Raw genomic sequence first — 22563 nt, forward strand, 5'->3', positions numbered from 1 at the left:
GCTCTGAGGATTGGCTTGGGGTTGGCCTTTGGAAAGGGATAGATAAGCTGCCCACCCAAGGTTCCTTCCCCAGGCTCCAAGCATTTTCTCTCTTCCACCGGGGTTTACTTGGTGAGTGTAGGGTGGGGTTAGGGAGAATGGGGAACAATCCTCTCATTCTCATGGATTCAGATATCTCTAAGATCTTTCTCCTTTGAGGCTCTAATCATAAAATCAACATATTGAAACAGTTTAGACTAGAACACTAGGGGAGGAAAGGAAAACGGGGCTGGAGGAAGGGAAGGGAATAGGAGTGTGAGGAGCAGGGCAGGGAGAGCAGGCGAGAAAGAGAAAACCAAGAGGATGACACCAGGGCTCTAGGAGCCAGGGCGGGTGTGGGAACACCACACGCCTAGTGACGAGCACCACTTTGATTTGTGTAAGCCTTGGTTGTGGCTGCTCTGACACGACTGTGGTCCCCCCTTTTACTGCTGGAAAACGGCTGTGGAGAAGCCACGGCTATGTCATGGAGAAGCTCCTCCTGTTTGAAGACAGAATTTTCTGGCAAAGAACCTCCAGCAATCACCTATATGGAAAGTCCTAAACCGGAAACTTACTGTGCAAATGACAATTTGATCCGCGCTTGAATTTCCATCCATTCTTCTTTTATAATCTTTCCACATTGGAGCATCTCCTTTGAAAGTATCTCTGCCTTTGTCAAATTCTTTGAAGCTTCCTTGAACCTGAGTTGTGTTCAGAAAACTTTATATCTGATGCTGCATTCTGGGGCCCCGGCTCCTGGACATCCTTGGCTCTCATACTGCCCATCACCCTTCCTGAGCCACCTGTCAACTTTTGATTTGGCCTTTAAAATTAAATGCAAGTACTATGAATGGTATTTCTACCTGTAAAGATTAGAGGCAAAAGGATACTTCTGAAGGGAGAGTAAGGCTTGCCCCAGGGTATGGAACAGCTCAACCGAACACTTGAAAACATCTGTATTGTCACTGTATGGAGGCGCAATGGAGCTGGTGAGGATTTCTTTGGCTTTTTCTGCATGTTGTTTTGCTTGTAGTGACATTCCTGTGGACAAAAAAAAAGAAAGGAAGTCTCAGTTTCTCTTTCACTTCAGTTGGACAGGAATATAGTTGATTTTGGCCGGGGAATCTAATGCGGTGACTTCACATATCTGCATCTGGCATGTGGAGTTGTTTCAGGGCAGCATGAAATAACCATCATAACTGGAAGAAACAGTCATTGGAAGTTCTCAAGATAAAAATTTTTCCTCCACATGTTCTTTTTGGAAATCAACAGAATAAGCAGAAACTGAACAGCTCTGAAACTTCACCAGTATCAGATACAAAATGTTATAAATAATTATAAAAAACAAAAGGAATTTACAAAGACTGCAGCATTCTGGGAAGGAAATAAAATGTTCATAGATTTTACTCCTGGCTTTGTGATACCAATCTTAATGGAATACTAAAAATTCTGAATCTTCTGCTCACCCATCCATAATCATAACTTTAAAGTTGCTTTAATATAGTACAAATATGATGATATCTACCAAGACTGACAAACAATTCCAATGAGATAAGGGGCTAATGTGCTACCATCTCTTATTTCCATGTGGTAAGCACATGGAGTTTAAAAACCAGTTACTACCAAGAACTAATTCCCAGTGGGTTCTAGTGTTCTCCCACTGGCATATTCATTTGTGGAAAAGGTGATATTAGGAGTATCAGGACTTCTCACTTTCCCATACCCTCACCTTCTTCCCTGCAACATACCCCTCCACTCATATCCCAATACTCCTGGTCTTACATTCTTCATTACAAGGAATTGTACTTTCAATCTCTAAAAATAAATAAATAAATAAATAAAGCTGTCAAAATGTGAAGTTCATTCTGCTCCTATGTCTATAAAACAGAATAGATTTTCTGATGGAGAAAATCCAGGGCATGCATTTGCTGTATCAGTCAGGGAACTCAAACAGGGGCTCTGTGATAGGCTGAAGGATGTGATGGGGGGGAAGATGGGAGGGAGGGGACATGGGTGTACCGATGGCTGATTCTTGCTGATGTATCACAGAAAAACACAAAATTCTGTAAAGCAATTATCCTTCAATTAAAAAATTAAAAAAAGAAGAAGAAATAAATAAATACAGGCAAAAAGAGAAAAATCCAGGGTATGCTATTTTTGTAGGAGCACTTACAGAATTTTGTCTTTTTTTTTTTAAAGCACATAATCAACCTACCAGAAATTTATTAGTGCCAATAACATATGCAATATTATAAAAGACATGATCAGTTCAGTTTAGTTCAGTCACTCAGTCGTGTCTGACTCTTTGTAACCCATGGACTGCAGCATGCCAGGCTTCCCCGTCCATCACCAACTCCCGAAGCTTGCTCAAACTCATGTCCATCGAGTTGGTGATGCCATCCAACCATCTCATTCTCTGTTATCCCTTTTCCTCCTGCTTTCAATCTTTCCCAGCATAAGGGTCTTTTTCAATGAGTCAGTTGTTCGCATCAGCTGGCCAAAGTATTGGAGTTTCAGCTTCACCATCAGTTCTTCCAATGAATATTCAGGACTGATTTCCTTTAGGATTGACAGGTTGGATCTCCTTGCAGTCCAAGGGACTCTCAAGAATCTTCTCCAACACCACAGTTCAAAAGCATCCATTCTTCGGTGCTCAGCTTTCTTTATGATCCAACTCTCATATTCATATGTGACTACTGGAAAAACCATAGCTTTGACTATAGAAACCTTTGTCAGCAAAGTGATGTCTCTGGTTTCTAATATGCTGTCTAGGTTGGTCATAGCTTTTCTTCCAAAGAGTAAGTATCTTTTAATTTTGTGGCTGCGGTCACCATCTGCAGTGATTTTGGAGCCCCAAAATATAAAGTCTGTCACTGTTTCCATTGTTTCCCCATCTATTTGCCATGAAGTGATGGGACCAGATGCCATGATCTTAGTTTTCTGAATGTTGAGTTTTAAAGCAACTTTTTCACTCTCCTCTTTCACTTTCATCAAGAGGCTCTTTAGTTCTGCTTCGCTTTCTGCCATGAGGGTAGTGTCATCTGTGTATCTGAGGTTTTTTATATTTCTCCTGGCAATCTTGATTCCAGCTTGTGCTTCATCCAGCCCAGCCTTTCTCATGATGTACTTTGCATATAAGTTAAATAAGCAGGTGACAATATACAGCCTTGATGTACTCCTTTCCCGATTTGGAACCAGTCTATTCCATGTCCAGTTCTAACTGTTGCTTCCTGACCTGCATACAGATTTCTCAAGAGGCAGGTAAGGCAGTCTGGTATTCTCATCTCTTTCAGAATTTCCCACATTTTATAGTGATCCACACAGTCAAAGGCTTTGGCACAGTCAATAAAGCAGTAGATGTTTTTCTGGAACTCTCTTGCTTTTTTGATGATCCAACAGATGCTGGCAATTTGACCTCTAGTTCCTCTGCCTTTTCTAAATCCAGCTTGAACATCTGGAAGTTCACGGTTCACATACTCTTTAAGCCTCACTTGGAGAATTTTGAGTATTACTTTGCTAGTGTGTGAGATGAGTGTAATTGTGCAGTAGTTTGAACATTCTTTGACATTGCCTTTCTTTGGGATTGGAATGAAAACTGACCTTTTCCAGTCCCATGCCCACTGCTGAGTTTTCCAAATTTGCTGGCATTTTGGGTGCAGCACTTAACAGCATCATCCTTTAGGATTTGAAATAGCTCAACTGGAATTCCATCACCTCCACTAGCTTTGTTCATAGTGATGCTTCCTGAGGCTCACTTGACTTTACATTCCAGAATGTCTGGCTCCAGGTGAGTGATCACACCATTGTGGTTATCTGGGTTGTGAAGATCTTTTTGGATAGTTCTGTGTTTCTTGCCACCTCTTCTTTACATCTTCTGCTTCTGTTAGGTCCACACCATTTCTGTCCTATACTGTGCTCATCTTTGCATGAAATATTCCCTTGGTATCTCTGATTTTCTTGAAGAGATCTCTAGTCTTTCCTATTCCATTGTTTTCCTCTATTTCTTTGCATTGATCATGGAAGAAGGCTTTCTTATCTCTCCTTGTTATTCTTTGGAACTCTGCACTCAAATGGGTTTACAGTTCCTTTTCTCCTTTGCTTTTAGCTTCTCTTCTTTTCTCAGCTATTTGTAAGGCCTCAAACAACCATTTGTCTATTTCTTCAAGGAACTTGGAACTCAACCTACTGGAGGCAGCATGGGTTGAGGTTCAAGAATGCTAGCCCTGAAATCACACTGCCCAGATTTCCTGCTCCATCAGTTACCCAGAAATTTTGGCCTTATCTTTTTGGACTGTAGACAGAGAAAATAACATTACCTGCCTCATAGCACAGTAGTGAAGTGTGTGTGTGTGTGTATGTGTTAACTCACTTCAGTCGTGTCTGACTCTTTGCGACCCCATGGACTATAGCCCATCAGGCTCCTCTGTCCATGGGATTCTAAGCAAGAATACTGGAGTGGATTGCCATGCCCTTCTCCAGGGGATCTTCTGGATTCAGAGATTGAACCTACGCCTTTTAAGTCTCCTGCATTGGCATGAAGGTTCTTTACCATTAGCGCCATCTGGTGATGATTAAATGAAATTATATGTGGAAAATATCATGGTGCCTGGCACTCAATGAGACCTCAGTAACTAGTAGATACTGCTTTTATTTTAATTTGAGTAAAAAAAAAGTCCATAATGAAGAAAGGTAGGACTTCTTCAGACTGTGGTGGGAAAGCATCACTTAAAATTCCAGATGCCAGGACATTTGCACTGGCAACCAAAATCCTAGATCTGAGTCTTGGGTCAGCTATTAATGGTCTGACCTGGGGCAGCCTGTTTCAAATCAAACTAGTTGTTTCCTCTGAATCTAGAAAACAGGGGGTAGAGGGGTGTGGTTTGAACTAGATGATCTTCAAGGTCCCCTCTGGCTCTAACAGTCTTTGATCTAACAGGTAGGACCAGTCTACCTGTTAGGTTCGGCTAAGTTTATTGGGTGGCAGTTGTAAGCATAGCATTGTGGTGTTTTCCACTTCACTTCATTTACTCACTCACTGGGCTGATCCATGATGCTGGGAAGGCAGCAGCATCATTATCAGTATCATCTCTTTTCAGCTGAAGGGACAGAGACGTGCTCTTGTGCGTCTTGTCCATGGTTGCCAGTCTGTGTTTTTGCCTTCTCTGCATCTATTCTCCCTTGCCCTCTTTTCTTTTGAGAATGCCCCTGCACACTCAGTCCACATGATTTAGCCAAGGCCAGCCTCTCCCCCAGGATCCAATGGAAGCAAAGTCAGGTCTTGCCAATCAGACCATGTGTGTATGCTCAGTTGCTAGGTCATGTCCGACTTTTGGCAAGCCCATGGACTGCAGCCTGTCAGGCTCCTCTGCCCACAGGATTCTCCAGGCAAGAATACTGGGGTGGGGGTTGCCATTTCCTCAGACTTGTTCTTGTCTTTGGCATACAACCCAAGTCATCCCAATAAGAATCCCCAAACTGTGAGATTTTGGTTAAGATACATTCTTTTTTATCCTGGGAATGCTGAGGAGGGAAACCTGAAGCTGCTGGCAACCTTGCTGCCACCAATGTGGGCAAAGTTGGGCTAAGAATGGAGCCAATACAGAGGAAAGCAGAGTCAAGTGCTGGAGAAAGAGAGGAATGGAAATCTGATCATGTTGTTTGAAAACGTGGATCTGGCTAAGTCTGCTGCTGCTGCTGCTAAGTCGCTTCAGTCGTGTCCGACTCTGTGCGACCCCATAGACGGCAGCCCATCAGGCTCCCCCGTCCCTGGGATTCTCCAGGCAAGAACACTGGAGTGGGTTGCCATTTCCTTCTCCAATGCATGAAAGTGAAAAGTGAAAGTGAAGTCGCTCAGTCGTGTCCGACTCTTAGTGACCCCATGGACTGCAGCCTACCAGGCTCCTCCGTCCATGGGATTTTCTAGGCAAAAATACTGGAGTGGGGTGCTATTGCCTTCTCCACTGGCTAAGTCTACAGTAAGACTTACCCTTGGATTTTAAGGTGTATGAATCAATAAGTTACCTTTTGCTTACTGCCAGCTTGATTTAGCCTTTTATTTTGGGGGGAGGGGTTTGGTCTCACAGGCAAGAGATTTTCCATCAATACATATATGAATGGATTCTATTTTAGGCTCCGACTCTAGACCCTAGGCCATTTCTACAATGCCTTCAAAGCTAACAAATCAATTTTCTCCTAAGAACTGTTTTTAAGATCATAAAGAATAAAGCTCTGCAGGGCTAAAATCTTCCTTCTCTTTTTTGCATATTATATTAGAAAATCATATTGGCTGTGAAAGGAAATGGCTTCTCAATGTGTGGAGAGGAGAACATCTAAGAACACCTGACCCTCCTAAAGTTAAGCCAAGTCTGGGAAAAAAGCAGAAACCAGCCAGCTGATCCTCCACAGCCTGAGGCAGACTCACCTTTCAGCTGAAGATAACCCTTAGCCAGGTTAACGTGTGCCTCGGCCAGCTTCCAGTGGGAATCACCGTAGCAGATCCTTGTCAGAGCCATGCAGTGCACAAGCTCGTGGAGAGCCTTTTTGTACTGAAGGAAGGAAAAACAGGCCCACTAGTTAGACAACAAGGTACAAAATTAATGTGTACTTTTATCCATTCAATATACATTTACAGAGTGATGATTATGGGCCAGGCATGGTTCTAAATATGTGTGATACATCAGAGAACAAAATTAAGATCTGATTTGGGTGGCAGGGTATTCTTCTGGTTGGGTGAAATAGACAATATACATTTAAAAACTGGTAAAATTTATAGTACATTTAAGTTTATAGTACAAAGATATGTTTTTGGTGGCAGGGTATTCATCTGGCTGGGTGAAATAGACAATATACATAAAAAAGAGTAAAATTTATAGTACATTTAAGTTTATAGTAAATAGTGGAAAATGTTATGGAATAAAGAAGCTGCCCATAAATGACCAGCTCCTACATCTTCAGACACAAGTAGGCCAGTGGTGGTAGTTTTCAAATAACACCCTCTAGCTCTCAATTCAAACATCTTCTTTAGTAGCTAGGATATTAGCACAGCCAATGAGGTCAGCAGGACTTTGCAAGCAGATTTTGTTAAAAGAGTAAGAAGCACATTTTCATCCAGTGCCAGGACAAAGAGAATAGTGAATGGTGTGGATTCCAGCTCCAGGTTAGCTTAGAGCAGCAATATTCTCAAAGCAAGGCTGGTGGTTTTAAAATACAGCTCTGAAATTCTTTGACACTCCTTCCATCCAGAGACGGTGGTCTATGTCCCTTTTCTTTGAATCTGGGTTTATGACTGCTTGGTTAAACTAACGTGGAGGCAGTGAGGCAGCACCACTTTTCGGGCCCAGGCCTTAAAGAACTGGCAGCTTCTACTCTCTGTCTCCCCTTAGGTACTCACTCCTGGAACTTGCTATGAGCTGAAAGGTGTCTCCCACCCTCAGACTCATTTGTTGGAGTGCTAAGTACTTCAGAATATAACTGCATTTGGAGAGATGAACTTTGAAGAGGTGAAGAAGTTAAAATGAGGCCATCACAATGGGGGCCTCATCTAATATACTGGTGTCCTTATAAGAAGAGAAGGAGACACGAGAAATGGGCACACAGAGAAATGCTTTGTGAGGACACAGAAGGCAGGAGTCAGCAAGGCATGGAGAGAGGGTGCTGAATAAAACCAACCCTTTCAACACCTTGACCTTAGACTTCTAGGCTCCAGAACTGTGAGAAAACAAACTTTCTTGGTTGAAGCCACCCAGTCTGTGGCATTTTGCCACAGCAGCCCCAGAAGACTAACAGCTTAACCATGATTTCATGAGGAAGCCTAAGCGGCCCCACAGAGAGGCCTCCACAGAAAGGAGCTGATGACAGCGTCCGTCAGCTGCAGAACACTGCCACCCTGGCAGCAGATGCTCCACACCTGCTGAGCCCAGCTGATGCTGTATGGAGTAGAGCTGACCAGACCCCACTGAGCTCTGCACAAACTGCAGGTTCATGAGCAAAATTAATCACTGTTTTTGTTGTACACCACCAAGTCTTAGTCTAAGACTGCCTACTCAGGTGGCACTAGTGGTAAAGAACCAGCCTGCCAATGCAGGAGACATAACAGATGAGGGTTCAATCCCTGGGTCGGGAAGATCCCCTGGAGGAGGGCATGGAAACCCACTCCAGTATTCTTGCCTGGAGAATCCCGTGGACAGAGGAGCCTGGCAGGCTACAGTCCATAGGGTTGCAAGGAATCCAACATGACTGAAGCGACTTAACACACACACACACGTACGTCTTGGGATGTGATATAGCAATAGGTAGCTGGAATAGCAAAAGAGGAGGTAGAAGGTATGCAGCCTAAGGGAGTAAAGCAGAGGAAGAATGGTAAGAATAAGGACAGAGTTGTGTAGAAAACCCAGGAGAAGACCCAGGATACCCGACCCTCCCGGTCAATGCCTAAGCTCAAAGGACTTGCACTTCCACACAGTTTCTATGTGGGTTAGAAACACTTTCACTGTGAAACATTCCCTTGACAAGAGTACATGGCCAGATACTTGACCCCAAGACAGCTGCTTTTCTGATTTAGCAAGAGAAGCTGAGGGCACACTGTGCTCACTCCACAGTGATAAAGGAAGATGGAGCTGTGTTTTTTTCCTATATGTAGTATAGTAAAAGTAACACTTTTCTTACTACAAAAATAATATATGCTCTTTATCAAAATGTTGCTGTTGTTTAGTCACTAACCTGTGTCCGATTCTTTCAAGACTCCATGGACTGTAGCCAACCAGGCTCTTCTGTCCACGGGATTTCCCAGGCAAGAATACTAGAGTGGGTTGCCATTTCCTTCTCCAGGGAATCATCCTGACCCAGAGATCAAGCTTGCATCTCCTGCATTGGCAGGCAGATTCTTTACCACTGAGTCAACAGGGAAGGCCCATTATCAAAATACAAGTGAGCAAACAAAAGAAGGAAAAAAGAAAAGTCACCTGCCATTGCACCTCTTCAAGATAAGTAGGTAGCTAAATCTCTTTCTATTCTTCATTCTTGTGAATCTATATATCTTTTTCTTTTTAAAAATACGCTTATAAGCTACATACCTGTTTGCAACTTGTTTTCACAATTTGTGAACATTTCTCCATATCATGTTTTGTGATAATTTTTAATGGCTGTACAGTATTTTACTGTATGGATATATCATAAATGAGTTATTCAACCCACAAATATTTAAGCACTTAGGTTGTTTTAGAAATTTTTTCTCTCTGAACATCCTGTGTGGATAGCTTTGTTCATATCTGTAAGTATTTTCTTAGAATGAATTCCTGGGAACATGACAATTGGGTAAAGGATATGCAAAGCCCTGAGGCTTTGCTGGAGTTTGCTAGACAGCTTCCATGAGCAGCTGCTTCCATCCCACATCTCCCTTCCAGTGTGGCATGTGAGCATGAAATGCCCCTTACACAGTGCCCAGCACTAGTTGGGGGTTAACTTGCCAATTTGTCAGTTAGCTATTTCTCCTTGTTTTAGTTTTCATTTTTTTTCCTGCAAAGCTAGTAAGGCTGAACATCTTCATGTGTTTATTGGCTTCATGTGTGTGTATTTCTTCTTTTGGGAAACATCTTTTTATGGCCTCTAAGAGCCAGGAAATTTAGGGAATGGCTTCCTTGGACACAGAGCAAATGAACACAGTGTATGAGAAAGAAATAAATTATAAAAACATTGAGAAGTCTAGATAGACAGTTTGCCAAAAAGAGAGGGGGACCTGATCTGATGGTGAATCTGTCCCAACCACAAGATTCCAAGGAAGGGCTATATGCAGCTGAGAGTCTGCCTCTCAGATCACAGCCTGGGTCCTCACTATCTGCATCAGGGACCAGGGCCAATGCCTAAGCTCGAAGGACTTGCACCTCCACACAGTTTCACTTTGAAACTGTGGCCTGTCCTCTCTCTGCTTTTTTATTTGCTAGAATGTGTAGTCCAGATATCCTTTTTTGATTTTCCAAACTTTACCCTGCCGGTTCCAGTGGCTTTAGCCAACAGGCCTGGGTAAGAGGTAGAAGAGAAGTATGTGTAGGCAGACAATCTCAGAACTGGGATGAGCCTCGTAAATAATCTAGTTGATCTCCTCAATTTAAGGAAGGAAAGTAAGACCAGAAAGGCAAAACGATTTACCACCAAGTGGCAGAATCAGAACTCACAGTCAAGCTCCTTGATGCAAAGTCCAGAGCTCTTCCCACAACATCATTCTTCATATTAAAACACGCGACTCTGAGGATCAGTTTGGCCATAAATGGCCAAATGGGCATTTCATAAACAGCTCTTGGTATCTAAATACTATTCTCTACTAGGATGAAACAGCATTCCCTGAAACCACAGCTGGAACAGGGAAAGTACAAGATGAAACCAAAAAATCTTGTTGTGCCTGAAATCAAGGAAAGAATTATAGGGACGTATCAAGAACTCAGAAGCCAGACTGAAGGGTCTCCCACAGCAAATATACAATAATTTAAGTTTTGACGATGATAATGGATTGTAACACATTGAAAAATAGGATTTCTTGAACCCATATTGATATAAACAAATGAACAATGATGTGTGAAGAAGGGAAAGCTCTTCCCTGTAAAATGAATGCTAATAAACAAATATTGAAAGCATGGCAAAGTCAGAGAATCACCATTGGACAAACATCATAGCAATAACTGATTCAGGTGAGAATCATCAATGCATGTTAAAAGTAAGGGGTGAAGTTTTGATGAGGAATAGGATATATTTATAGTGTTAATGATTCTCCCTACAGGATACTGATTAATTGAAAATGGAAGAATAATAATTCTACAATGAAGAAACCTTCCAGATAGCACCTTAACCAAGTTATCAAATTTAGCATCATAGTAATGAGGCAAACAGACATCATACGCCTCCTAGTAAGATGCACCAGAAAGGGCCCTTTTTTCAGTTGTGTGGGATTTCTGCCCCAAATATATAATCTGATTCTAATCATCAAGAAAACACATGACAAATTCAAATTGGGGGGTATTCTACAAAACAGTTGGAGTATACGTTTGCGGCACCCGACAAATTCTTTTGTTGAAGCCCTAACCCCCCAGTGGGGCATGTGGAGATAAGGCCTCTAAAGATGTAACTAAGGTGACATGAGATCATAAAGGTGGGGCCCTGATCCAATAGGATTAGTGTCCTTTTGAGAAGGCACACCTTTCCCTCCTCCTTCCCCTACCCTCCATGCACAAAGGGGAGGCCATGTGAGGACACAGATTGAGGGTGGTGGTCTACAGCCCAAGGGGTGACTTCTCACCACACAGCAGCTCTGCTGGCTCCTTGATCCTGGACTTCCAGTTTCCAGGATTGTGAGGAGTAAATTTCTGTTGTTTAGGCTACCCAATCTGTAGTATTCTATTATAGCAGCCCAAGCAGACTAATACAGTACTTTTTACAAATATCAAAATTGTGGAAGACACAGACAGGCTAAGGAACTGATCTGACAGATTTGTTGGTGTTTTGTGCTTGTGCTCAGCCATGTCTGATTCTTTGCAGCCTGCCAGGCTTCTCTATGGAATTCTCCAGGTAAGAATACTGGAGTGGGTTCCCATCTCCTGCTCCAGGGGATCTTCCTGACCCAGGATTGAACCTGCCATTCTTGCATTGGCACGTGGGTTATTTACCACCGAGCCACCTAGGAACTGCTTTTCTAATAGATTAAAGGATACTAAAGAGACCTTGTGGCTCAGCTGGTAAAGAATCCACCTGTAATGTGGGAGACCTGGGTTTGATCCCTGGGTTGGGAAGATCCCCTAGAGAATTCAGGAATGGGTACCCACTCCAGTATTCTGGCCTGGAGAATTCCATGGACTGTATAGCCCATGGGGTCACAGAGTCAGACATTACTAAGTGACTTTCACTCACTCAAACTCACTCACTCAAAAAGACATAATAATTCTAGTCAGCATGATTTCATGGACTAAAACATGACTCTGTCTAATATTTTTTCCTGTAAAAGATATTACTGAGATAATTGGAGGAATATGAATAAGGTTTATAGATTAGATAATAATATGTACCAATATTAATTTCCTAAGGATTAAAGATTTACTAAGCATAGCCCCACCCATCAGAACAAGACACAGTTTCCCCCTCAGTCAGTCTCTCCCATCAGGAAGCATCCATAAGCCTCTTATCCTCATCCATCAGAGGGCAGACAAAATGAAAACCACAATCCAGAGAACTAACCAAGATGATCATAGGGACCACAGCCTTGTCTAACTCAGTGAAACTTGGGAGCTGTGTAGGGCCACCCAAGATGGACAGGTCATGGTGGAGAGTTCTGACAAAACATGGTCCACTAGGGAAGGGAATGTCAAACCCCATCAGTACTTTTGCCTTGAGAACCCCATGAACAGTATGAAAAGGCAAAAAGATAGGACACTGAAGATGAACTCCCCAGGTCAGTAGGTGCCTAATATGCTACTGGAGATCAGTGGAGAAATAACTCCAGAAAGAATGAAGAGACGGAGCCAGAGCAAAAACAATACCCAGTTGCGGATGTGACTGGTGATTGAAGTAAAGTCTGATGTTACAAAGAACAGTACTGTATAGGAACCTGGAATGTTAGGTCCAATGTTAGGTCCATTTAGGGTAAATTGAAAGTGGTCAAACAGGAGATAGCAAGAGTGAACATGGATATTTTAGGAATCAGTGAACTAAAATGGACTGGAATGGGTGAATTTAACTCAGATGACCATTATATATACTACTGTGGGCAAGAATCCCTTAAAAGAAATGGAGTAGCCATCATGGTCAACAAAAGAGTGAGAAATGCAGTACTTGGACGCAATCACAAAAACGACAGAATGATCTCTGTTCGTTTCCAAGGCAAACCATTCAATATCACAGTAACCCAAGTCTATGCCCCAACCAGTAATGCTGAAGAAGCTGAAGTTGAACAGTTCAATGAAGACCTACAAGACCTTCTAGAACTAACACCCAAAAAAGATGTCCTTTTCATTATAGGGGATTGAAATGCAAAAGTAGGAAGTTAAAAAAGACATGGAGTAACAGGCAAATTTGGCCTTGGAGTACAAAATGAAGCAGGGCAAAGGCCAACAGAGTTTTGCCAAGAGAACGCATTGGTCATAGCAAACACCCTCTTCCAACAACACAAGAGAAGACTGCACATGGAGTCACCAGATGGTCAACACCGAAATCAGATTGATTATATTCTTTGCAGCTAAAGATGGAGAAGCTCTATACAGTCAGCAAAAACAAGACCAGGAGCTGACTGTGGCTTAGATCATAAACTCCTTATTGCAAAATTCAGACTTAAATTGAAGAAAGTAGGGAAAACCACTAGACCATTCAGGTATGACCTAAATCAAATCCCTTACGATTATACAGTGGAAGTGACAAACAGATTCAAGGGATTAGATCTGATAGAGTGCCTGAAGAACTATGGATGGAGGTTCATGACATTGTACAGGAGGCAGTGATCAAGACCATCCCCAAGAGAAAGAAATGCAAAAAGGCAAATGGTTGTCTGAGGAAGCCTTACAAATAGCTGAGAAAAGGAGATAAGTGAAAGGCAAAGGAGAAAAGGAAAGATATACCCATTGAATGCAGGGTTCCAAAGAATAGCAAGGAGAGATAAGAAAGGCTTCCTCAGTGATCAGTGCAAAGAAATAAAGGAAAATAGTAGAGTGCGAAAGACTACAGATCTCTTCAAGAAAATTAGAGATACCAAGGGAACATTTCATGCAAAGATGGGCTCGATAAAGGACAGAAATGATATGGACCTAACAGAAGTGAAGATGTGAAGAGGAAGGTGGCAAGAATACATAGAAGAACTATACAAAAAAGCTCTTCACAACCCTGATAAACACAATGGTGTGATCACTCACCTAGAGCCAGACATCCTGGAATGCAAAGTCAAGTGGGCCTCAGGAAGCATCACTATGAACAAAGCTAGTGGAGGTGATGAAATTCCAATTGAGCTATTTCAAATCCTAAAAGATGATGCTGTTAAGTGCTGCACCCAGTATGACAGGAAATTTAGAAAACTCAGCAGTGGGCACAGGACTGGAAAAGGTCAGTTTTCATTCCAATCCCAAAGAAAGGCAATAGCAAAGAATGCTCAAACTACTGCACAATTGCCCTAATCTCATATGCTATCAAAGTAATGTTCAAAATTCTCCAAGCCAGTTTTCAACAATATGAACTTTCAGATGTTCAAGCTGGATTTAGACAAGGCAGAGGAACCAGAGATCAAATTGCCAATATCTGTAGGATCATCAAAAAAGCAAGAGAGTTCCAGAAAAAACATCTACTTCTGCTTTATTGACTATGCCAAAGCCTTTGACTGTGTGGATCATAACAAACTGTGGAAAATTCTGAAAGAGATGGGAATGCCAGATCACCTTACCTGCCTTCTGAGAAATCTGCATGGAGGTCAAGAAGTAAAAGTTAGAATCAGAGCTATTTCAAATCCTAAAAGATGATGCTGTTAAGTGCTGCACCCAATATGACAGGAAATTTAGAAAACTCAGTAGTGGGCACAGGACTGGAAAAGTTTTCAATCCAATCCTAAAGAAAGACAATGCCAAAGAATGCTCAAACTACCATACAATTGCACTCAGTTGCTGGCAAAATAATGCTCAAAATTCTCCAAGCCAGGCTTCAATAATAGTATGTGAACTGTGAACTTCCAGATGATCAGGCTGGATTTTAAAAGGGCAGAAGAACTGGAGATCAAACTGCCAACATCCATTGGATCATAGAAAAATCAAGAGAGTTCCAGAAAAACATCTACTTCTGCTTTATTGACTATGCCAAAGCCTTTGACTGTGGATCGCAACAAACTGGTGGAAAATTCTTCAAGATATAGAAATACCAGACCACCTTACCTGCCTCCTGAGAAATCTGTATGCAGGTCAAGAAGCAACAGTTAGAACTGGACATGGAATACAGACTGCTTCCAAATTGGGAAAGGCATACATCAAGGCTGTATATTGTTACCCTGCTTATTTAAATTATATGCAGAGTATATTTTGCAAAATGCCAGGCTGGATGAAGCACATGCTGGAATAAAGTTTTCTGGGAGAAATATCAATAACCTCAGATATGCAGATGACACCACAATTATGGCAGAAAGTGAAGAGGAACTAAAGAGCCTCTTGATGAAAGTGAAAGAGGAGAGTGAAAAATTTGATAAAACTCAAGATTCAGAAAACTAAGATTATGGCATCCAGTCCATCACTTCATGGCAAATAAACGGGGAAACAATGGAAACAATGACAGACTTTACCTTTTTGGGCTCCAAAATCACTGCTGATGGTGACTTCAGCCATGAAATTAAAAGACGCTTGCTCCTTGGAAGAAAAGCTATGACAAACCTAGACAGCATTATTAAAAAGCAGAGACATTACTTTGCCAACAAATGTCTGTCTAGTCAAAGATATGGTTTTTCCAGTAGTCATGTATGGATGTGAGAGTTGGACTATAAAGAAAGCTTGCTGCTGCTGCTGCTGCTGCTGTGTCGCTTCAGTCGTGTCCGACTCTGTGCGATCCCATGGACTGCAGCCTACCAGGCTTCTCCGTCCATGGGATTCTCCAGGCAAGAACACTGGAGTGGGTTGCCATTTCCTTCTCCAATGCATGAAAGTGAAAAGTGAAAATGAAGTCGCTCAGTCGTGTACGACTCCTAGTGACCCCATGGACTGCAGCCTACCAGGCTCCTCCATCCATGGGATTTTCCAGGCAAGAGTACTGGAGTGGGGTGCCATTGCCTTCTCCGAAATAAAGCTTAGGGCTGAACAACAGATGCTTTTGAACTGTGGTGCTGGAGAAGACTCTTGAGAGTCCTTTGGACTGCAAGGAGATCCAACCTGTCAATCCTAAAGGAAATCAGTCCAATATTCATTGGAATGACCGATGCTGAAACTGAAACTCCAATACTTTGGGCACCTGATGCAAAGAACTAACTCACTGGAAAAGACCCTGATGCTGGGAAAGATTGAAGGTGGGAGGAAAAGGGCACAACAGAGGATGAGATGGTTGGATGGCATCACCAACTCACTTGAGTGAGCTCTGGGAGTTGCTGATGGACAGGGAGGCCTGGCATGCTGCAGTCCATGGGGTTGCAAATAGTTGGACATGACTGAGCAACTGAACTGAAATGAACTTCAATAATTGTAGTGTGGGTGTGTTGGAGAAATTCCTTTATTCTTAGGAAATATGCACTGACATCTTTAGGGGTAAAAGACCATGTATTTTTAACTTACTGTCTGATATTCAGAAAAATAATGGCAGTGTGTGTGAAGAAATGTAAAGTAAATGTTACCAATTGGTACTTCTTACAACTTTTCTGTAAGTTGATAAGTTTTTTATAGTAAAAAATTACCAAAGAATGGTATTTCAAGAGGCAAATAGTCAAGTTAATACTTTCTTAAAAACACTTTAAAGGCTTCCTAGGGCACTTGAGACTTGGAAAGACTTGCCTCTCCAGTGGCATTTCACATCCGCCCAAAGCTTCTTCTCATCACTTCACACAGTTACGCTGCTTGTGCCAAACCAAAATTTTATGTGTGCTGTTCCCTCTCCCTAGAGCTCCTCTTCCTCAGCTCCTCAGTGCTGGATCCTTCTCTCCTTCAGGTGTCAGCTCAGATGTCACCTCTTCACAGGGGCCCTCCCTCACCTACCACAGGCCCACCGTATTTCCTCCAGAGCACTTGGCACCATCTCTGGTTAGCTAGTTATTTACAAAGTGGACTGCTCCTTAGCTGCATGGGGGCATGCGGCTGTCTGTCCTGTTCACCACTGAATCCAGGCGTTCTTCATCTGAACTTCGCATCACAGGAAATGATTCGGCACCATTCTAGATGGGCTTCCCTGGTGGCTTAGTGGTAAAGAACCTGCCTGCTGATGCAGGAGATGTGGGTTTGATCCCAGCTACGTAAGATCCTATGGAGAAGGAAATGGCAACCCAGTATTCTTGCCTCAGAAATTCTTGCCAGCTCAAAAGAGTTGGACATTACTTAGCGACTAAACAACAACCATTTTAGATGCATAGAAGAGAAGTTGATCCTTCACATACACCAAATGCCTTTGGGCACTAGGGCTTGATTCTCTCGCATAATTCTGGGGAGCAGGCTGCCAGCTGACACCTACATAGCACACAGACGGGCACATAGTAGGACTAGAGGACATCTGGTGCGTAATGAATATCAAGACCAAATTCACACCTTCTCTCCCTGTTCCTGGCTCTTCTTCCTGTATTCACAACAGTAACAAAGGGGACTGACAAGTCCCTGGTCTCCCAAGCTGGCTGAAACCTCAGTCAGGACTGTATACACCCTCTCGGGCTCACTCTTGTCTCTCCACCTTCTATGCCCCCTTTGTTACCAGGTTTCACCGATTCATATTTCCAAACTCTTATCAAAAGTTTTTAGTATCTCTACTGCCTTTGCCAAAGAATCCTCAAACTACCACACAATTGCACTCATCTCACACGCTAGTAAAGTAATGCTCAAAACTCTCCAAGCCAGGCTTCAGCAATACATGAACTGTGAACTTCCAGATGTTCAAGCTGGTTTTAGAAAAGGAAGAGGAACCAGAGATCAAATTGCCAACATCTGCTGGGTCATTGAAAAAGCAACAGGATTCCAGAAAAACATCTATTTCTGCTTTATTGACTATGCCAAAGCCTTTGACTGGGTGGGCCACAATAAACTGTGGAAAATTCTTCAAGAGATGGGAATACCAGACCACCTGATCTGCCTCCTGAGAAACCTATATGCAGGTCAGGAAGCAACAGTTAGAACTGGACATGGAACAACAGACTGGTTCCAAATAGGAAAAGGAGTACGTCAAGGCTGTATATTGTCACCCTGCTTATTTAACTTATATGCAGAGTATATCATGAGAAATGCTGGGCTGGAAGAAGCACAAGCTGGAATCAAGATTGCTGGGAGAAATATCAATAACATCAGATATGGAGATGACACCACCCTTATGGCAGAAAGTGAAGAGGAACTAAAAAGCCTCTTGATGAAAGTGAAAGAGGAAAGTGAAAAAGTTGGCTTAAAGCTCAACATTCAGAAGACGAAGATCATGGCATCTGGTCCCATCACTTCATGGGAAATAGATGGGAAAACAGTGGAAACAGTGTCAGACTTTATTTTTTTGGGCTCCAAAATCACTGCAGATGGTAATTGCAGCCATGAAATTAAAAGACATTTGCTCCTTGGAAGGAAAGTTATGACCAACCTAGATAGCATATTAAAAAGCAGAGACATTATTTTGCCAACAAAGGCCCATCTAGTCAAGGCTATGGTTTTCCAGTGGTCGTGTATGGATGTGAGAGTTGGACTGTGAAGAAAGCTGAGTGCCAAAGAATTGATGCTTTTGAACTGTGGTGTTGGAGAAGACTCTTGAGAGTCCCTTGGACTGCAAGGAGACCCAACCAGTCCATCCTAAAGGAGATCAGTCCTGGGTGTTCATTGGAAGGACTCATGCTGAAGGTGAAACTCCAATACTTCAACACCTCATGCAAAGAGTTGACTTATTGGAAAAGACTCTGATGCTAGGAGGGATTGGGGGCAGGAGTAGAAGGGGAAGACAGAGGATGAGATGGCTGGATGGCATCTCCAACTCGATGGACATGAGTTTGGGTAAACTCTGGGAGTTGGTGATGGACAGGGAAGCCTGGTGTGCTGCGATTCATGGGGTCACAAAGAGTCGGACACGACTGAGCAACTGAACTGAACTGAACTGCCTCTGCCGTATTTTAGGCCCTCATAATTGCTTGCCAGGAGTATCGCAAATGCCCTCTGAATGGGCCCTCCTCCTCCAATTTACGTCCCTCCTCTTCCTCCTCTATTCAGGCATCTGAGGTCTGAGTGATCATTCCAAAAACTCAGACTTGCTCATGGCCCTTTCTGGCTTATAATCCTGTGATAGTTTCCAGCACCCTGAAGAGAAAGTGTAAACTTTTGCTGGGTCCTGAACACTCTCTGGGCCCCAGTTCCTTCCTCAACCTCAGTTCCTTCCCTGTATAACTAAAGCCTGCTTCCCAGATAGTTCCATGTATTTCACCAAACAGGCTGTGCGCCCTCAGACCATTGACACTCAGCCATCTGCCACCTCCACTCAAAGCACTACTGTCCCCTGTACTACCGGGCCCTCTCTCCTACCTAAGCACTGTTATCAGTGCAGCCCAAGTAGCCCCCATCCCCAGAGCATGCCTCAGGTGCTATTGCTCCTCCAACTCTAGGGTCACTGCTCACACCTCCTCCCCTCAACTCCAGGTTTTGCACCTGTATAACCTGAGTTTGTGTCTGTCACAGAACTTATGCTGACCATCATTATTTATCTATCTTCCCAACCAGGCCATGAGATCCTCTGAGGCAGAGGTTATAGCTTTCCCATTCATGCCCCAAGCCCCTGCACAGCACCTGGTACACATTAGAAGTGAAGTGAAAGTCGCTTAGTCATGTCTGAGTCATTGCCAACCCATGGACTATACAGTCAGTCCATGAAATTCTCCAGGCCAGAATACTGGAGTGGGTAGGCTTCCCTTTCTCCAGGGGATCTTCCCAACCCAGGGATCGAACCCAGGCCTCCCACATTTCAGGTAGATTCTTTACCAGCCAAGCCACAAGAGAAGCCCAAGAATACTGGAGTGGGTAGCCTATCCCTTCTTTAGTGGATTTTCCTGACCCAGGAATCCAACCAAGGTCTCCTGCATTGCAGGCGGAGTCTTTACCAACTGAGCTATCAGAGAAGCCTGGCACACACTGGGTACATAGTAAATCTTTGTGAAATAAATAAATGGACAAATTAGGACCCGGCACATGTTGAAGCTGAAACTCCAATACTCTGGCCACCTGATGTGAAGAGCTGACTCATTTGAAAAGACCCTGATGCTGGGAAAGACTGAAGGTGGGAGGAGAAGGGGACAACAGAGAATGAGATGGTTGGATGACATTACCGACTCAATGGACATGAGTTTGAGTAAACTCCGGGACTTGGTGATGAACAGGGAGGCCTGGCATGCTGCAGTCCATGGGGTTGCAAAGAGTTGGGCACAACTGACTGAACTGAACTGAACATAAGAGGTAGTAGAGAAATACATATTGAATGAATGAGTAAATGAATAAAACCCTGAAGAGAGATGGTAAAGAAGTATGCAGGGAACAGATTAAGAATTTAAGAAATACAAGCTCCTTGAGAGTAGAAGCTTCATCTGCTTTGTGCTGTGTTCCAGTGCTGAGACCTGGCACACAGGAGGAGCTCAAGAAATACTTCCTGACTCATGGGAAACCACTTTAGCAGGTCAAAGCCACGACCAGTCAGTCTAGTACACACTTGTCAAAGGTCAGGGCAGACTCCTTTGTTCCTTTGTGCACTCATTCAGCAAACAGTGTTGACTGTGCCCTGAGGTACCGCATCACTCACACTGTGAAAAGGCACTGTCGTGTATTTCCTCCTGTGCCAAACTCCTCAGAGTAGGAATGCAACCTCAAGTATCCTGCTTCTCAGTGACCAGGGCACGGGTATAAAAAGAAAGGTTCCTTACCTCATGACTGCTGGCATAGGACTTGGCTTTCTCTTCAGAGAGGCGGAGTTTCTCCCGAGGAGGCTGGAACAGTGCTCTCTGAAGCAGCTGGTTTTGCAGTTTCTTTCTAGGTGTTATGCTGACGGCAGCAACAATTTCATCCAGGTGGTTGGATATGTGAGTTTCCTGTGATTCTTGCATATTTTTATATACATTACCCTCTAATTTTTAAATAAGAAAACAGAAGTATTAATGATAATTTCCACCATTACTTTTAGAAATACATATTTTTCCTAGAAGTTGGGGTTAGAATTTAAGAAAATTTCAACACTATACCCATGGCTTCTTTGAAACAAGTAGCTTCTATCCAAAAAGCTCCTAGTGACTAGTACTAACTTCTTTCAGATGGATTTCAAGTTTTAACTAAATCAAACATTCTTTGTCCTATGTATGTATCATATGTGTATATATATATATATATATATGTATGTTTATATACATACATACTGATGTATTTTATATATTATATATGACATATATATATATGTCTATATATATATATATATGTCAGTAGGAATCAACTCTCAAAGAGCTCAGATTAGATCTGTTGAACCCCAGGTAACTTTGAAATGGGAAAAAAGTGACATGTTAAACTTTCACTTCCAGCTAAGATGAGATAAGGGATGAGATTTATCCTCTCACCTTAAGTAACCAACCAATCAACAAAAAACCTACCAAATAACAACAACAAAACAGCCATAGGCAAAAAGGGTATGAAACAATGGTTGTCAAAAGACGGGACATGAGACACGAGAAATGGAAAAGTGAAACAAAGTGAGACGCTTGATTGCCCCAGCTTATTGCTTTGAAAAAGTTTCTGGATCATGCAGGGTAACCCAGAAGTTACCCTGTGGGCTGAGTCGAGGAAATAGAGCTGAGCATCTGGGAAGACCAAGGAGGCTGTAATGCACAGAACAGATTATTAGAGAGGATAGAGCAGCACAGAGAAGACCCCAGAGATGAGCATCCTCAAGAAAGGGGGAATACTGATAGCATGTATGTAAGAAAACTACTTGAGTCTGGAGAAAGATTCCTCTAAGAAGATTGAAAGGAAGTATCTGGCGCTCACCAAGGCTGGCAGTGCCTGTTCCCACTGACCAGACTGGAAAAACTCATAATTCATGAGGCAGAGGGTAAAGTATTCAGAAAGTTTTTATTGGTGTGTTAGTCACTCAAGTATGTATGACTCTTTTGGACTGTCGCCAAGCTCCTCTGTCCTTGGAATTCTCTAGGCAAGAATACTGGAGTGAGTAGCCATTCCCTTCTCCAGAGGATCTTCGTGATGTAGGGATCGAACCTGGGTCTCCCGCATTGCAGGCAGATTCTTTACTCTCTGAACCACCAGAGAAGATCTAAGAATATTGGAGTGGGTTGCCATTCCCTTCTCCAGGGGATTTTCCCCACCCAGGGATCAAACCTGGGTCTCCCTCATTATATCTGAGCCACAAGGAAGTAGTGGAGAATAATTAGTATAATAATCAGTAGTGGAGAATAATTAGCCCTTGGGTGAGCTCTGCTTAGATCCACATAACAAACCAGGAAAGTAAGACCTAAAAAGATAAAACTGTTTCCAAGTAACTGTATCAGAGGGCAAAATTCAAGGGTGTTGATAGGAATACAAAAACAGCCAGCACTCAACAGGTTGAAATTAATAAACTTTAACATCCAAACAAAGATCACCAGGCATGCAAATAGGCAAGAGAACAGCCCATAAGGAGAAGATGAATCAGTCAAAACTGACCCAGATATTAAGTTAGCAGAAAAGAATATTAAGGGTTATACAATTATATTCCATATGTTTAAAATGTTAGCTATTTTTAAAAAGTTAACTAGAGACATGGAATATAAAAAGCCAAGTTGAACTTCTCAACATGAAACTTATATGTGAGATGAAAATATACTAGATGAGATTAATGGAAGATCAGATATTACAGATGAAAAGACGCATG

The 22563-nt window shown here is 42.7% G+C and overlaps 1 protein-coding gene across 22 annotated transcripts in view; it reads right to left on the reverse strand.

The window, feature by feature from the left end:
• The window catches only part of TTC23 (tetratricopeptide repeat domain 23), a 159429-nt gene that overhangs the window by 87545 nt on the left and 49321 nt on the right, over positions 1-22563 (reverse strand). For 16 of the 22 annotated variants that reach the window (XR_015150149.1, XR_015150153.1, XR_015150147.1 and 13 more), the window contains 4 exons: positions 20576-20775; positions 6443-6566; positions 912-1062; positions 597-722 (listed from right to left, as the gene is read on the reverse strand). The exons of 1 other annotated variant lie outside the window; for it this stretch is intronic. Coding sequence is in view for 15 of the 21 variants with exons in the window: in XM_086364815.1 (XP_086220941.1) it covers positions 597-722; positions 912-1062; positions 6443-6566; positions 20576-20755 (581 nt within the window). In the remaining 6 variants the exon portion in view is untranslated. Of the gene's footprint in view, positions 1-596; positions 723-911; positions 1063-6442; positions 6567-8739; positions 8911-15304; positions 15393-20575; positions 20776-22563 lie in introns of those variants that run through there. 5 more of the 22 variants (XM_086364816.1, XM_086364812.1, XM_086364819.1 and 2 more) reach the window with 2 other exon arrangements.

Source organism: Bos grunniens, chromosome 21, assembly GCF_055505025.1.
Source record: "Bos grunniens cultivar Pamir isolate PY7600 chromosome 21, Bosgru_T2T1.0, whole genome shotgun sequence".
NCBI classification, from domain to species: domain Eukaryota; kingdom Metazoa; phylum Chordata; class Mammalia; order Artiodactyla; family Bovidae; genus Bos; species Bos grunniens.